At 30.6% G+C, this 18,195-nt stretch overlaps 1 protein-coding gene across 2 annotated transcripts in view; it reads left to right on the top strand.

Annotated features, from left to right (window-relative positions):
- Positions 1 to 18,195, top strand: part of LOC145255726 (sorting nexin-6-like) — a 166,875-nt gene that overhangs the window by 127,413 nt on the left and 21,267 nt on the right. For both annotated transcript variants that reach the window (XM_080114332.1, XM_080114333.1), the window contains 4 exons: positions 5,946 to 6,051; positions 11,524 to 11,599; positions 15,495 to 15,534; positions 17,203 to 17,385. In XM_080114332.1, coding sequence (XP_079970458.1) covers positions 5,946 to 6,051; positions 11,524 to 11,599; positions 15,495 to 15,534; positions 17,203 to 17,385 — 405 coding nt within the window. The remainder of the gene's footprint in view (positions 1 to 5,945; positions 6,052 to 11,523; positions 11,600 to 15,494; positions 15,535 to 17,202; positions 17,386 to 18,195) is intronic.

The raw sequence follows: 18,195 nt of genomic DNA, 5'->3' as shown, positions 1-18,195 counted from the left end.
AGTTGGTTTGAGATCAAAACCAACAATGTTTTTAACCAACAACAGTATATTTTTAATGATTCAGAGAACAAAACAGTTAAATGAAATCCAAATTTCTGTTTTAAACAGTTTAAAAGATAGTGCTTTTGCACTACTTCCGGAAAATATAATATCGGTGATAAACTCAGATGAATTGGATGTGAGAGAAGAGGGCATTCAAACGATTTTGTCCATTAGGTAAAAAAAAATATTCATACATTAAATTTTATTAGTTTTCTCAATTTACCCATACAATAGTCAGTTTTATTCATATTACATCACAAAAATATAAAAATAAAATAAGTGTTTTCAAATTGGGTTTTTTTTTTTTTTCCAGAAATAATGAACCACTAAAAAAAAAAAAGACTGAAAAAGATCACTGCTATCAATTTTGCAGCCACACACTGGTTAAATTTGATTGATTTTTCTCAAAAGTTGTATATGGGCAGGAAGCAAGACATAGACACATAACAAAGTCATCGTTGCCAGCAAATTAGACCTTCATTTTCATCGAAAGGAAATTACACAGAACAATTTAGTTCTATTATAATAGTTTTTATTATTGCATTTAATAAAAAATTAAAATACATGGTTCTGTAACTTGTATCAAGTTGTTATATTGTGTAATACATCTCCACATATCTTTTTTAATTGTGAAATTTAAAGACTTAGTTGCTAATTAGCTTTTTTACAATTTTTGTTTAATCAGTGCAGTAAAAGTTGAGATATTTTGCTAGTTGTGATTCACAATTAAAATTATAATTCATGTATTTTTCTTCAATTTATTTCATGAACAAGCACTTTTTTAATTGAATTTTTTATAAAAATAGTGAAATTTCAAAGTCAGTGTTGTGTAAAATGCTATGAAAATTTCTCAGCATTTTTCCACATGATTTTTAAAATTAAATGCTCAATTTTCTGTTCAAGATAAGAATCTAAATTTTTGTATCTGTTCTTATCAAATCCCAACTATCATCACCAGTGCCATGTTGATTTTCTGAAAAAAGTTGCAAATCAACCTGCCCTAGTGTGGGACTACTTTCAGAAATTGACTTCTAAACTAATATATCTCTGGCCAGGTTTATATTTATCCTTTCTCTCAAGACGATTTTTATCACTTCTCATGTTCCTTTAGCTTCCCCTGTAAAATAGACTTGCTACCATTAACCTATAAACTCTCATCCATTTTTTAAATATGGTCATGCTATCAAAGTTTCCAGTTCTACACACATCTCCCTGTATTGTCCAAATTTGAACTTCCTTTGAGATTATTAGATTTGAGTTTATCTTTCAGATACATTACACATCCATCATATCATTCTCACATCATTCCTCTCCATGCAACATATGTCCTCAACTCTCACTGTCTAGGTTTCACTTTCATACATCATCACATTGCATAAATTCTTACTTTTGTCAACAATGGTAATACATACTGTACTGGTTAGTAATGGCAGAAGTTTACCCCATCAATATCATCAAGTGTACATCATCTTTTCCAGACAGCACATACAAACACCTCTGAACAATGCTTTTAAAACACAAATAAAAAGCAACAGACTGTGTACGGAACTCTAATATACTCCTATTTTTAATATTAAAGCTGTCACTGAATGTGCTAACACAAGTGATGTAAAAACAAAAATATGTATAAACCCTACAAGCATTTATGAGAATTAAATTTTATCATGAATGCCTCATTTACCTGACCGATTTAACTAAATTTTGAAACTCCAGGTTTCAACCTGCCAGTAAATCCAGCACTACAAAACAGTACTTTTGTAAATTATGTCTTGAAGATAAACTTTTTTTTTTTTTTTTTTTTTTTTTTTTAAACCATAACAGGAAGTAGTTCATACCTTTCCTGATTTTTATTAAGCATATTTTTGACACGGTTTGACTGGGGGATGCTGATTCCATAATCTATGATATTATTGCTACTTACTTTCATTATGCAAGGGTTGTTCCAAAAGTAAAGCCTCCTATTTTTTTCACTCAAAAAGCTGAAGAGCTATGAAGACAAAAATGGTACCATTAAAATGATTAACCTTTTGTGCTCCAGAATTTATTTTTCTACATAGTCACCAGCATTCTCAATGCACTTTTGCCAGGAATTCGACACTGCTTTCTGCTTCTGACATGTCCATGACAGGGGCTGCTTTCTCAGAGTCTCACAGTGTCAATATCTGCAACTGAGAGATGAAACTTTTAGGTCATGCATGCATAAGTTCAGTCATCATAACAATACAATTTGCAATCCCCTTTGATCCATTTGGGTGGAATAAAAAATAGGAGGTATTACTTTTGTCCCCTCATAAGATCCTTCTAAAATTTGTTAAAAATCACGATCATGCTCAGAGTATGCAAGTTACATATGAAATTCAAATTTTACTATTGATATACGATCTACACTGCCATATGTACCAATGCATGTAAGGCCTGAGATTAAGTGTGTAGATGAGTCTTTCATACTTCACCCATGAAAAGAAAGGAAGGCAGACGAGCAAATATTGCTTGCCGGAACACTACCTTTAGGAACCATTGAGATATTTTAAGTTTTTACTAAGTTACATGCTAATTAGTTTATACTTGTTCCTTGAACAGTGTTGCTAAAATACCTGAGTATATCAATTTTCATCTTTATCTTGTTTCTACTACTGCTAGTACAAAGGAAAATATTAAAAATTTTGTTGAAAAATATATGCTAATTAGTATTTGCTTATGAGTAAATAACTATGATATCTTTGGCAAAAAAAGTTTTAAAGATGATAATTTAGAGCAAAAATAATTCACTTCAAACTAATGCTGAATAACTTGTCTTTTTTCCTTCAGATTATCAAAAAAGTAAATCATTTAGTTTAAAAAATATTTATGCTATATGTTAACTTTAAATTTATAAACACTTATTTAATTTTTAAAAAATCCTTTAAACTTAGGTGAAATTCGAACATTGGCATTGTAACAAATGTGCTATATTAATGTCAAGCAATCCTGTTTCTATTTGTGTATGAACAGACAACTCAACTCCCTACATAGTATCCCTACAAATTATGTCCCAGATAGTCGTATCAAGGTGGCAATATGCTTTATTTCAGGTGAAAATGCAATAAAAAATACTTTTTAATTTTATTATATATTATATTCAAATAGTTTTAGCAATAAATATGTGGAAAAGTAACATTGTATTTAACTCTCCTGACCCTGCATGGCCAATATAGCGACTCTAGCAACGTAGCTAAAAGATGACACAGCTGATATTCCAGTCTTCTAATTATACGTTATCAAATAATTTTGTTAATCACCTATTATCTTTTTGGTTAATTATTGCTTAATTGGGCCAGGGTTCAAAGGGTTAAAAAGAAAAAAAAAAGAATTCTGGATTAATTTTATTTAGCAAATTATATCAAACTAGCACAATATCTATTCTAGGTAGGAAAAAAATCGATAAAAAAATAGTGTTGATTGGTTAATTTTGATTTACAATTTACAGGAAAGTTTTGCATCATTTTTATGTCCCTTTACTGAAACAAACATAGATATTCTACTAAACTTTATGCCCAGAATCCTCATTCCAATTTTAATCAGAATTGATTATTAAATTTTTGATCCTAGGAAATTCAGGGCAGTTTAAGGAATTTGATAAAGAAATTGAAATTCAGGGAATCTTAACTGGTGCCTAATAACTAGATCAAACTTCGCCTGTTCCAAAAATTGTAACTGATACTATATTTTTAAAATATTCAACTTATTTTAAAGTTTTCCTGTCTGTTAATTCTTCAGAAATGAAAAAATGCAATTCATAGCATTTTTGAGAGTCTGCTCCAACTGTTTTTGAAACCTCCAACACTGCAACCTTTGTTATTTTTACTTCTCCCCAAGGAGATTAGACGCAAGGTTGGGTGTGGTTTAAATGAAAGTATTTCTATGGAATGAATTGGATTTGAATCTAGCACACCTAGGTTTTCAGGTCATTACACAAGTATTTCCATTGTATCCAAAATAGCATTGAATATATATTTTTTACAGATATTGTATCATATCAAAGTTAAGTCTCATATCAAAACAACCCTGCAATAACCTTATAAATCACTCTCATCTCCACCATAAGATAAGTTGAAACCATAAAATGACTATTTCATTTGAATTTCTCACTAGCCTTTATAAGTAAACAAACCTATCATTAGTTTGATCCTTATTGAGAAAATAGTATTTGAACTGTTTTTTTCTTTTCTTTCACTAATTACCTTCACCCTCAATTTAGAACACACCACTACAATTTCAGTATGACCAACAAATCTAAGTTTGTTTCTGTAGAATGTTAAATTCTTTTTATTCCAATTTATTTTTAATTTGTGTTCATCTACCAGATAATAGCATATCTTTAATACCATTGTCATTCTCATCTGTAAAGTCTCTACACACTTGTCTGCTAAACACTTGACAAAATGGTACTTCTCTCCTTCCTTCCTCCCCTCCTCTTCTTCCATGCATATGTTGTCACCTGTCAACACAGCATAATTATCATTCTCTTCAAACAGTCATTCTTTTACCTGGATTCTTTGTCACTGATCGTTTCAGCTGTTGTTGTCCTCTTGAACAAAGCACACAAACATGGATATGTTTCCCTTTTTGAGAATAATGAGATTCACTTGGGGAAGAAACTCGATTGTAAATATTCTACCAAAATATATTCTTGAGACGATTTTACTCTCTAATTTCGATCATCATGATTGGCAGTGTTAATTTATTTTTAATTACGATTTTGCATTTTATTACGATATCAAACTATTGTTATTATCATTATTACAATTTTCAATATCTCTTTTTTTGTGGGGATGTTGGTGGTGCAATTTTTATTATCACTATATTATTGCTATTGTTATTACAGTTTTATTATTTTTATGATTATTACAATATTATGATTATTATGCTTATCTCTATTTAATTTGAAAATTAACCTATTAATTTAAATTTGTCAATATATAGTTCAATCGATTTTATATAGTCTCTGACCTTTGTTTAATTGTTTTTATAACTTTACCATTTATTAGGTCATTCCATTTGAAACTGGTTATAATAAAATAGAACATTACTTGTCTAAGGACAGGTAAAATGATTTCTTAAACAGAACCATTTTTATACTGTTTTCATGTTCCTTTATGAAGATTAAAATATAGATATAATATTAAATCTGTCATTTTTATTCCAATTATCATCCAAATCCATTTCATAATTTTGATTTTAGAAAATGTCTATCATTTACAGCTTTAGGAAGAAGAAATTGAAACTTATGAAATATTACTTGATTATATTTATAGATCAAATTCATTGCAAATCTGATGCAAAGTATCAAATGTGTAAAACTAAAGTATAGCTCACATTATCCACTTTTACACCTAGCAGCTATGTTCCAAAATTCATAATAATGGATTAGTTTAGGAGTGAATCCTGTTCATACAAACATATAATAGAATAAAAATGTCTATGGATGATTTAAGGTTCATAATGCTTTGTGGGTTTAGAAAATGCAATAATGCAGCAGAAACAATTGGAGGTTCTTTAAAAAGAAATTGAAAAAAATGTCTGAAAAAATGTTGAAAAATGATTTTCAGCATGTAAATATCCATGTATTGAATTTAATATTGACTTGCTTTTCTCAGAACTCTTTCAAAAAATGGCTGTTACAGTCACCACCAATTCACACACATCTCCAATTCTGACTTCTACTAAAAATTGCTAACAATTGATTAATTATAATGAATGTAATGAACAATGACTTTATTGAAAATAAAGGAAAAATACTATAAATAATGTATTTTATTGATTTTTTTTTTTTTTTTTTTAATATCAAGATTGTGTTTCTTATCAATCACTAAACATTATGTAATTTTTATTTATTGATTTTTTTTTTTCTTCTTTCCGTCTAGGATGTAGATGACTTTTTTGAGCAGCAAAAAACATTTTTGGTAGAATATCATGTAAAAATTAAAGATGCTACAGCCAAAAGTGATCGTATGACCAAAACACATAAAAGTAAGTTTTTTTTGTTTTTACTCCCCCCCTCTCTCCACTTCTATATAGTTACAGGTATCAAAAAGTAAAAACAAATGAATGTAACGAGGTTATTGATAGTGCTCAATAAAAAGAGCAAGATCTTTTATTTACTTTTTAGTAAAGAAATTACATTATGCCATGACGATAACAAAGTTATTATTTCAGTCAAAATATGACCGTGTCAGGTGACCTATATTTCCAGCTGCATTGGAAGCCAAACCCTAATGAATTTAAGGTCTGGCTTCCAATGCAGCCAGAACTATAGATCATCTGACATGGTCATATTTTGACTTAACAATAGTTCTGTTATCTAAAACGTAAATAAAATATATTTACTTTTCTATTGCAAGTGTGTACAGATTTGATTTACAAGTTTCTATTGATCATTTTAATTTATTGGGAAGATTTCTAAAATGAAAACAGATTTAGTATAACTTTGTTTTATTCTCGCTATGTTGTAAATAGAGTTTATTATTGGTACAACAATAAAACATTGTCATTCATATATAGACAAGGCTACTCAATACTGTTCGAGGAGAGGCAAAACACAACACACTTGTTTAAATAAAAAGCCTATGCAGGTAAAAACACGTTAACCATTGTTCATATAACAAATATTTAGATTTCACTTTTGTCAGTGAGTATAATTCTATTCACTGGCCAAAGTAAAATCTAAATATTTGGATTTTTGTTTGCTTTTACTTTATTTTAAACATCTCACAGAAATGGATATTTCTAAACAATTTTTTTCTCAAATATTTGATGACAACACCCTGTGTATGTATCTGTGTGTGTCTGTATTTTGTCTTTCTTTCAAATTTGAGGACAAATTTCAAATTAAATTCTCACCACAAAACTATAACTCCAAACTTTTGTATTTTTGATGAATAGAAAGCAGTAGACTCATTCTGAGACATTCCAAAAAAATCTATCAAAAAATATTTCTTCCAAATTGGACAAAATAACAATTTAATGGACACAGTATGGAAATATTTATCAACAAGATTAATGTCTTAAGAAAAATCTTTTAGGTTTATTTATCAAACGATGATCAGTTTGTCTTCCAGACTTGTTGATTTTACTCAATGAACCCACTTTTGGGTTTGATGACAACTGTCAAGAAAGCCTGGAAAGTGTCCCCCCCCCCCCGACATAGGCTCCCAAAGGCTTTGGTGACCCTTGCATTTAGTTCTGTTAGATTTGTTGATGTTTCCTTCCACAGAGCCTTGCAGTCAAGCAAGCTGGAAGGTCAGATCTCAAGTGAAATGTGGTCGATCAAGTTCTCTGACAACCAGGCTTGGATCTTCTGGCATGCAAGGCACACATCTTGGCTGCCCATTGCACTCCTTTACTCAGAACATGGATGATGACATAAATGTTCAGTTTGAGGCCCTGACAGAAGTGAGGTGTCATGATGACACCAAAAACTATGATTTTCACTTTAAATTTTGTCAGCATGATTATGGGCAAATGTTTGAATGAGCCATGTATTATTGTTCCAGGAGTTGATCTTCTGATCTTGTCATTTTTTTTTCATCAGAAAAAAAAATGCCTGAACAGCTCTGTTGGCATTCATGGCTCAGACAATTAACAATAAACTAACTCCTGCTCAGAGAAAAGTCAAAGCCTAGGAATAATAAACTAAGACAATAATTTTTATTATGGGTTGCGAAATGTGTGTAAGGAAGTTATGAAGAAAATATAGGCCTTCACCGAGATAAACAAAAAGTATGATTGTGAACTGATTCTTTTATTCGGTCATTGTGATGCAACCAACTTGTGTGTGTGTGTGTGTGTGTATGTATGTATATATATATATATATATATATATATATATATATATATATATATATATGTGTGCTCTGAAGTCAGAAATATAACTTCATTGAGTTTATTTGAAATAATTTGGATGATATAAGAAAAAAAAAATTTTCTATTTCCCATATATATAATTATATAATTTGATATATATATATATATATATATATATATATATATATAATTTGATTACAGAAATTCCCCTCTGTACTAGGGTAGGTTTGCAACAATAGATGTCACATACAAATTGAATATGTCTAAACTATTATCCACCATCTTATCTAGCTGTAGAGCGCCGTTTCGTACATATTTATTTGTTATAATAAAATGTTATAATCCATCAACACTATTGTCAAGACCTACAGAGGAAGTATTTTGTAATTTTCCCTCATAAAAAAAAAAGACTCTCACTGAACCCACTCAACACCGGGAAATATTATTTGCACTTCATATATACCGTCCAATTTGCCTACATAACTGCCTCAAGAACTCCTACATATACCATTACCTTTCTTTTCCCATTAGAAAAATAATAATTTCTCCCTTACAGACATCTGGCAAATCTCATTGACTGAGAGTAAACAAATCCATGATTCCAGAATACAACTACTCATAAATAAACGAACACGCATTACTTTTCTAACTAACGTTCACACACTACTCATTTTGCAATCCTTACAACGTGAAACAGATCCATTATTTTTTTCTATTCTTCAGCACACCAGCACACTTAGGTATGCACACAAACACACACGCACACACACACACATCCACACAGAGAGCTACACATAGAGAGAGAGAAAGGCAGAGACCGTTATTTCGAAGGTCTGAACATAACTCGTACACAGAAAGTTTGCGCAGGTAAACCAATGAATAATATAAATTAAGAGTTTGAAATAAACATTCTTACAACATGAACCAGAGCCGTTGTTTTTTTTCCCTCCTTATTCGGCACACCAGCACACTTAGTTAAACATAAACGCACAACACAAAAAACATGCGAGCACACATACATCCACAGAGAAAGCTACAGAGAGAGAGAGAGAGAGAGAGAGAGAGAGAAAGAGACCATTATTTCGAAGGCCTGAACATAACTTGTATATAGAATGTTTATCCAGTTAAACAAATGAATAATATAAGTAATCTAAGCTACGAATTAAAAATAAAAATAATTTCTTATATTTTAAAAGTAAAACTTTTTCACAAAGAAACAAAAAACAGAACATTCTTAAATCACGGATAAAATACTTTTCCAGAAATAAACAATAAACAGAATTTTATCATTACTGGTTTCGGTTTATAATAACTTTTAGGATATCATATCTTTTACATCCTAATTTTATTCCCCTCATTTTTTCTTGAATCCTTGAAACAGCATTTTTAACCATAAAAATTAAAATTAAAGGTTTAATAAAATATCAAGATGTGTTTTTTACACATCTTGAAATTTTATTAAACCTTTAATTTTAATTTTTTCCAGATTTTTCTTTTCTTTTCTTTTTTTTTTTTTTTTTTTTTTTTTTTTGTTATGGGGGGCCTCACTCATGTACATCAGCCAAAATTATATTTATTCAATTATTTTTATTTAAAACTCTAATTTGTTCTTTTTACAAACTCTTAACGTAATCATTTAATGGGTCCTGCTAGTATATATATATATATATATATATATATATATATATATATATATAAATATGAGAGAGAGATTGTGAGTTTTTTGTTTGTAGGAATCAATCTTATAAAACTCTGCTAATAGTGCTCAGTAACAAGTAGTTATATTTTATATAAATTTTTACTTATAGCTACATGTATGCATACATATTTTAGCTATAACTATATTCAAAGATTAGTCTCATCAAGCCATGAAGATGAAAAAAAGCAAACAATTTTTGAAAGTGATGCTTATACATTGTGATTGGAACAGTTTAACTATTTATCCTTGAAATCAATGAACATATTAAAACTAGTATCTAATACAGATATGAGAAGTAGTAAATACAATTTACTTTGTTGCAACAAAACGCTTTTTCTTCATTTTCTGCTTTCAATTGTGTGCACATCATTTTCTCATCTACCAAAGTGTTATCAAGTGTGTTTAGTGGTAAATTGTTAGCAAGATTAATTTTATTGCTCGAGTAACTTGAGAATACTATTGTCAGAGTAAACTATGATTATTCACTATGGGGTTTTCTTTCTCATTCCCTTATCAAGGTTTGATTTTAGCTTAACTTGCTGTTTCACTTGTAACTGTCTGTACAATAAAATATGACCTGATCGTATTCAATCTTAAATGATGTTTATATCTTCATAAGACTCTTGATTTCACACATTAACCTCTTTTTTCATCTCTTTTTGTAAATCCTTTTGAATTGATGTCCTATTTTTATGTTATTTATCTTCTATTAATGAGGTTGACTCATAATGTTATTTTTATTACTTTTTTAACCCAACCATCTCTTTTCATTCTATTTGATATTTTTCCCTCTTTCTTTTCTGGTGTTGAGTATCACATCTGTTATTTAGGCTCCAATATGGATTAAATATAATCTTTTATTTACAAACTATTTATAAAACAAGTTGGTTTCACTATAAAATGATCTAACAAATTTTGACATGCCATCAAACTAACATATATTCCTCCCTTTTTGTTTTTTCTATACCCCCTTTTATTATGAGACATTCGCTTTATAGTGGAATTCCCTTTTTCTTTAGAAAAAGTGTTTGTAACAAAAAAACTTAATTTCTGCTGAATACTAGAGTTTTAAATTTTCATTTTTATTTGGTTTTTATTTTTCCTTCCTCACTTCCACTGTATCTTTATTTCTCTGTTCCTGTTTTTTTTCATCTTAGTTTGATTTGTTTAGTTTTGCCTCCTACTTCAGTTGTTTTATGGTGTGCTAAAGGGTAGATAGAAGTTTTAATGTCTTATGAAAAGATGACTTCCTGTTACTCCCAGACACACACACACTTAAAGCATTTCTCTTGTGAATAAGGATGGGTTTTTTTCTTGTTTATGTTTACAAAATAAACATTAAGCATTCTATTTATGCAATAAATTTCCAGTTAAGAAATACTTATTTTCGCCACTGGCTACTCACATCCCTGTATAATGGGTTCCAGAAATTGTTTCAACATGTTAACTAGATGTGTACCTTAAATACTGGCAGTTTTGTACTGTTGTTGCTATTACTTTACTTTCATTAATATTTTTTGGCAAAGGTATGAACCCATCTTTCCTTCTGTCAGCTAAATACTACTAGGGTAGACTATACTCTTAAACCATGGTAATGCAACTAGAACTAAGACAAAAAACATTTGTGATCAAACAGATACTCAACAGAACAATCATCACAGATAGGTATGAAGAATGAGTTATTTTTTGTGCGATCAACATATAGCAAATGTATATGTGGATGCTTGTCTGATAATGTCAGACTCCTCATATATGAGAGATGACTATAATTAGAATAACTCATCTTCATTTTCTGGCTTAATGTTTGTATATTCTTCATAAACTAATATAGCGTATAATAAAATATAATTTTGATAAAACAAACTCTGGTTACAATTCACTAAACATTTATTCGTCCATTTAATCATTTTCTATTAATTTATTTCAATTGTTGTTTCCAGATGTTGCAGATTGTTACATACAAATTTCATCAGGATTTGTTCAGCTGGCAACCATAGAAAACACAGAATTAGACAAGTGAGTTTCTCTTTTGTCACCCTTATCAATCCTCTCTCTCTATCTCTACACACACATGCACATATTAGATGAATACCTATGCCAAGACAGGTAAAATCTCTCCAAATTTATACCACTTTTATGTCCCCTTACAAAGATTAAAAGCAAGACATAACAATACTAAAATCCTTATTCTAATTTTTATTAAAACGTTTTAAATGAATGTAAATGAGATTAAAAGTTTTCAGCAAATCTAATCCAAGTGGCGTCCTACCTGGGACAGGCATTGATGGCTATTGTTCTCCATCTATCTCTATCCTTCAAAGCATCCATGAATTCATTGTTGCTCATAATTTTTGATGTTGCTCAGGTACTGAGACTGTCAACGTATATTTCTCACTGTCGTCCTCTGCTTCTTCTATCCATGATCTTTCCTGTCAAGCTAATCTATTCTCTTCCGTTTTTTCTGTAGACATGGCCCATGAATCTCATTTGTTTTTTTCGTACTGTTCTTATTAGAGACCTTCCTGTGTTTGACATTTCTAATACCTTCTGATTTGTTTTCTTTTCTGTCCAGGATTTTTCAAAATTCTCTTCAGATCCCAAGTTTCAATTGCCTCTAGTCTTTTCCTTGTGGTGTTAGTGATTGCACTCACAACCATATAATAGACCAGATAATACATACGTTTGGAGTATTCTGAATTTGGTGTCTATATTAATGTTTCTGTTGGTCATGATTGATGACAATCTCTTGAAAGTGACTTTGGCTGCGGCTATGCGACTTTGTATTTCAGTCATGCACCTTCCATCAGATGTGATCCAGTATCCCAGATATTTGAATTTATCAACTTGTGTTGCATGTTGGAGCTTGGGTGTTCTTGGATACTGTCATCCTCATCGTTTTTGAGATGTTTGAAGCAAATCCTTTACTTTCACTTCCTTCCACCACACTATCCAGCATGTGTTGGAGGGGCTCTTCGGATTCTGCTATTAACATAGTATTATCTGCATACCTAAGATGGATATTGTTGTATCCATCCAAACTTATTCCTTTGATGTCCTCAATTTTTCTCAGTATGTTTTCGCTATAGAGCTTGAATAAATCTAGTGACAAAACACACCCTTGGTGAACTCTTCTTATTAACGTTTCCTCACTGTACTTTCCATCTATTCTGTCGCCTTTTGTCTCAATAGAGATTGCTCAGAATTCTAAGGTCTTTCTCATCAGTGCCTCGTTTATTTAGCATTTTGAATAGGTCTTCATGTTTTACTTTATCAAAGACTTTTGAGGAATCGATAAAACACAGATAGAGGTCTTTCTGCATCTCTACACATCTTTCTGTCGGCATTGTCATTGTGAATATGGCATTTATTGTTGCCTTGTGTGCAACAAATCCAAATTACACTTCTGATCGTATTTTGTTTCACGGTCTCATCATTAGTATTTTCATTGGGAACTTCAATGTATGGCTCATCAGGCTAATCGTTCTGTGACATTCACAGTTGATTGTTCCAGGTTTCTTATAAAACGTACTGTCTGTCTCCACTTTTTTCAAAGATGCAAAGTTACAGAGCAGAACGAGACGGATCAAATGATCAAATGATTGCATTTCTTGTGGACTGTTGTTTTAAATAAGTGACTTTGTCTGTGTGAGGAATGGTCTCTACAAAACTACTCTGTCAATTTTTTGTCTACAGACTTGGAACTTGATACATAGGTGATTTGGACCTGGGGAAACAAATTTGATTTTCTTTTCTTTTTTTTTTCTTTTTTTTTTTTTTTAATAGCTTCTAAGGGGTCAAAATTGAAAAAAATTAGAACTTGGCAGATGTAAGGTGACTTAAAGTGCTCTTGAATGCATGTGCAAATATACATTTATACATTAAAGTCAGTTCATGTTTAACTATTTCTTATCCATCTGACGATAGCTCAAATGGTAATGACTAAGCTATTAGCCTAAAGTGTGACTAACCAGACAAATCCCCGTCAATCTAAACATTGAACATTTACATTGAAATGATCATGAACATTAAACCAGCTTCATACTGGAAATTTGTAAACCTGTGTTTTTATTAAATAAAATTAGTACAGTTAATATGAAAAAGAATGTATCATGTATAGAAACTCTCAACATCAAATTAACCTAGCCTATTTCTTGATGTCTACTGACAAAGTAATATTTGATTCTGATTAGTCAGTAATTTCTGAAAATTATCAGTGTTCCTTAAAACAAAAAAACTGAAAATTCCAATTGACTTCATCAATTACACATTCCATCCATCCCATTAATTCTTTTAATAACTAACATTTCCAGAGATTTGATGTTAGTTTTTATTGGGTAATCAACAGTCAGTTATCCAATAAACTCTGTTAAAATTGGTAAATAACTAATAAATGTAATTGTTTAAAAGAAGTCACATTTAAAAAAAATAATAGTTGCACCAGTGATGACAAGGAAAATCCAAAGTAATTTTGAAGCCTTTCAAGTGTCTGGTGATAAGAAGTTTCTAGGCCAAAGTTGAGTATTATTGTTCATTTGTGCCAATAAAGGCAAAGAAAAGTATTGCCTAAATTAGAAACAATAGTAAAATTAAAATAAGTGTAATTCCTGGTAAAATATGTTGGTTGTTGAAAAATAAAAAGAACAAAGTGAAATCTATATATCTATAAAAGTGAAAATGTCTACCAAACTAACCTGTCAATTTTCAGTCTACAGACTCAAGATTTGGCATAAGGGCTATTGAGATTTGGGGAAAAATTTTTAAGCGGTTTTTGGCCAGAAATTTGACTGTCAAGGAATCAAAGTTTAATGATTTGACCTTTGAAAACTCTACCAAACTCCTCTGCCAATTTTGGGTCTAAACACTTGAAATTTAAAATGTAGGTTACTTGGACATGGATCAAATGTTTTAATTTTATTTGAGCCCAAAACAATAAATGTTAAGGGGTCAAAGTTTAAAAAAATTGACTTGCGGTCTCTACCAAATTACTCATCCAATTTTTAGTCTAAACATTTGAAATTTCACATGAGTATTCAGACATAGGGCAAGCTTTTTAATCGGTTTTTGGCAAAAAATTTGGCTGCCAAGGAGTCAAAGTTTAAAAGATTTAACCTTTGCGGTGTCTAGCAAACTATTTAGCCAATTTTTGTTTCTAAACATTTGAAATTTTACATAAAGTGTATTTAGACATGTAGCAAGCTTTTTAATTCAGTTTTTGGGCGAAAATTTGGCTGCCAAGAAGTCAAAGTTGAAAGAGTTTACTTTTGCAGACTCTACCAAACTCCTCTGCTAATTTTGGGTCTAAACACTTGAAATTTTAGATGTAAGTAGATGAACATGAGTCAAACTTTTTAATATATATATATATATATATATATATATATATATATATATATATATATATATATATATATATATATATATACATATGCACATAAAGTTATGAGCAGTACATAGGGCCCAAGCAAAGCCGGGCTGAACTGCTAGTTTGAAATAAAATGTATATAAAAAAAGTTCACTTCAGAGTTTTATTTCTTTTAATAATGATAATATAGACTATATAGGAAATTCTGTTTTTAAACAACTGTTGCATGGTGGTCATATTTCTTTTCATTTTTAAATCAAATTCTTATGAAGTTTAATTGGATTCCATTGAAATTATTATGCTATCATTTGTACATTAATATTATTTATAATTAAAACATATTTAAAAAAAAGTTAATATATAATGTTTTAATATGAATTGCCACAAACAGATATCTTGTCTTACAATTTTATTATAAAAATCTAATATAACAAAAAATTCATAACAAATCTGTATATAAAAAAATACACAAAGATTTTGTATTTTTGTTGACTTTTTTTCCTTTTTTTGGTTTGATGTTTTTGTTCAAATTTTCTCTTTTGTTTCTAGAACATTCACAAGATTAGCTGAAGCCTTAGAGAAAGCAAGGGTAAATATTTTCATTTTGATTTTATTATTTACTATACATTTTTGTAAGTTTATTTGTTCATATAATCAAATACTTTTACAAAGAAACGGTTTTTTTAAAAGCAACCCCATGTCTATAGACAGATTGTTTCCAAAATAACCGTCTTCCAATTTTTAATAACCCTTTATTTTACATTTTGAATTGTTCATCTATTATAGAACGGCTCATCAAAAACTTGTTTATGTTAGACTTGAAGACAACCATATTGTAGTCAGCTGGAAAGCAAGAAAACGGAAGACAATTCCATTGGATTCCTGTCCATATTTTGAGTGTTATTTGCACAACATTTTGGTTGATGTAACCTCCGACCTTCTTCAGGTGTATCTTGTCAAACTCTGGATTTTTCAACAGGAACCTTTATTTAATATACAGGAATAGCATGCTCACATTTCATCAGCCATGACTGGGTATCATAGGTATAATGATTGAATGTGTATACCGTTACGCCACGGCACCCCAGTTGAAATTACATGCTATTTTATCGCTTTAAAGTTATGTTGATTTTTTTTTTTTGTTGTTGATTTTTGTTTAATGATAATTAAACTCTATATATAGCGTCTCCTTCTAGGAGATCGAGGAAGTAGTCTTTTCTTAGATCTGAACAGCCGCCCATATTTTTTGGATGTTAACAAATAAATTATTGTTAAAAAATTAACAACAAAAAAATCAACATAACTTTAAAAGCGATAAAATAACACTCTATCATAGTACTTATGATTGAAGATTCAAGCCCTTATATAATAAGCTACACTGATGAGTCATGGTATGGCAAAACATGTGTCTGTAGATAAGTGTTTTATAAGTAAAATAAATAATATATTTGTTTATGCCCCAGAAAATATGGGTGACTGTTTGGATCTAAGGGAAAACTACTTCTTCAATTCTCCTTTAATTTAATTACTTCCTCAATCAATTATTAAAAAATAAATAAAAATCAACATATATATATATATATATATATATATATATATATATATAGGAATGGGTAAGTGTTATTTTCTTAATAAGTCATAAAAAATATATATTAGTAAATAAATGTAAAACTTATTTTTAATTCAACATGAAATTATCGTGGCTTCAGTTAATTATTTTTTGATCACTAGCAATAACAAGTAGTCTACCCAAAAGTCCGAATGACACCAAGTCTCCTCAGCTTTTAAACATCTATTTTAATAATTATTGCAAATATCATTACGTTATCACAACAACCGTTTATCATTGCTTTTTTACTGATAATAACCATTGCCTTTCTCTAAAATTAGATTAGCAATAAACCTCAAGATTCCAATACTCTCTATGCCCTTCCAGTAACTGTCTAGATGATGCTCTCCTATCTTGTTATCCTCTTTTACTTTTCATGATCATTTTGTTTAGTAACACCTGAACAATACAGGTAATATGTGGTCTCTATTATTCTTTGTATATTTGTTTCTGTTTTTATATTTTATATTTACTGCCACACATTGTCAGAACCTCATAGTTTTGTTACTCTCCTTTGAATACATTCTAATCTCTTTTATCACATTTCTCTGCCTTAACAGTGGCACTCATGACGGAGTTCATTACTCTATAAGAGATCTGAGTTCTGAATTTTTTTTTAAAGAGTATACTTGTATTTTTTTCTTACAGAAGCTTGAGGGCCGAGTGGCATCAGATGAGGACCTGAAAATCAGCGACACTCTTCGATATTATATGAGAGACTCTGCCGCTGCCAAAGACCTGCTGTACCGTCGGTCACGCTCTCTTGCAGACTATGAACAAGCCAACAAAGCACTGGACAAAGCAAGGACAAAAAATAAAGAGGTTGCCTTAGTACGTAGTTTCCATCTGATTTCGTTAATTCATTGCTGTTGTTTTTGTAGCAAGATGCTATCATTATCTTGTGGCCTCACCCAAGATTGAACTCACTACGCCCTTCCAGTATTCCCTATCTGTCATGGCACAAAAAAGATCTTCCTTAGAGATAAATGTATCTCGTATCCTATCTGGAAAAGTTAACTTTCGTGATCAATTGTGAGATGAGTGCTTCCACGGTACAAATGATGAAACAAGTTCATCTGTGGCACGTGCACAATGCCCAGCAAACTGGCCTTTTGCAAACTCTCTTTCCAGTCAGTGGCTTTCATGGGATCCGCAGTTGGTCTTTTCGTAACTCTAAAACTCAGTTTAACTGTGGCAGGCAATTCGATGGTCAGATTCCACAGAAGAGAAAGATGAGTATGCTTGAGAGTCCTTGATACTCTTCTGCCACTTTTTACGGACCTGATATGAAGTATGAAGTCTAGTTGGGCTCTGCTGCCATTTGGATACTCAAAGGTCCACAGTTGATTGTTTGCTTCATAAACTTAGTATTAGTTGAATAGAGGTTAAATTCCTCCATTAAGTTAATGAGATGCTCGTTGGTTTCTGCATGGAAGGTAAATTTAGCATCATCTGTTCCAAGCTTAACATTGAAATCTCCTGGTACTAAGAGAAAGTTGTGAGCTGGAACATTCTCCAAAGTAGAACATAGAATGTAAAACTGATTTCCTCATCGCTACTTTTGTTGCGAGGACTATAGCAAGATATGACTCTTGTTTTAGGATTACCCTTCAAGTCGACAATAACAATTCTTGATGATAT

This window comes from Euprymna scolopes, chromosome 31 (genome assembly GCF_053919585.1).
Source record: "Euprymna scolopes isolate OS-2025 chromosome 31, ASM5391958v1, whole genome shotgun sequence".
Classification (NCBI taxonomy): Eukaryota; Metazoa; Mollusca; class Cephalopoda; order Sepiida; family Sepiolidae; genus Euprymna; species Euprymna scolopes.
Note: the sequence above shows the minus strand (reverse complement) of the source record. Positions and strands in the feature narration are given on the sequence as shown.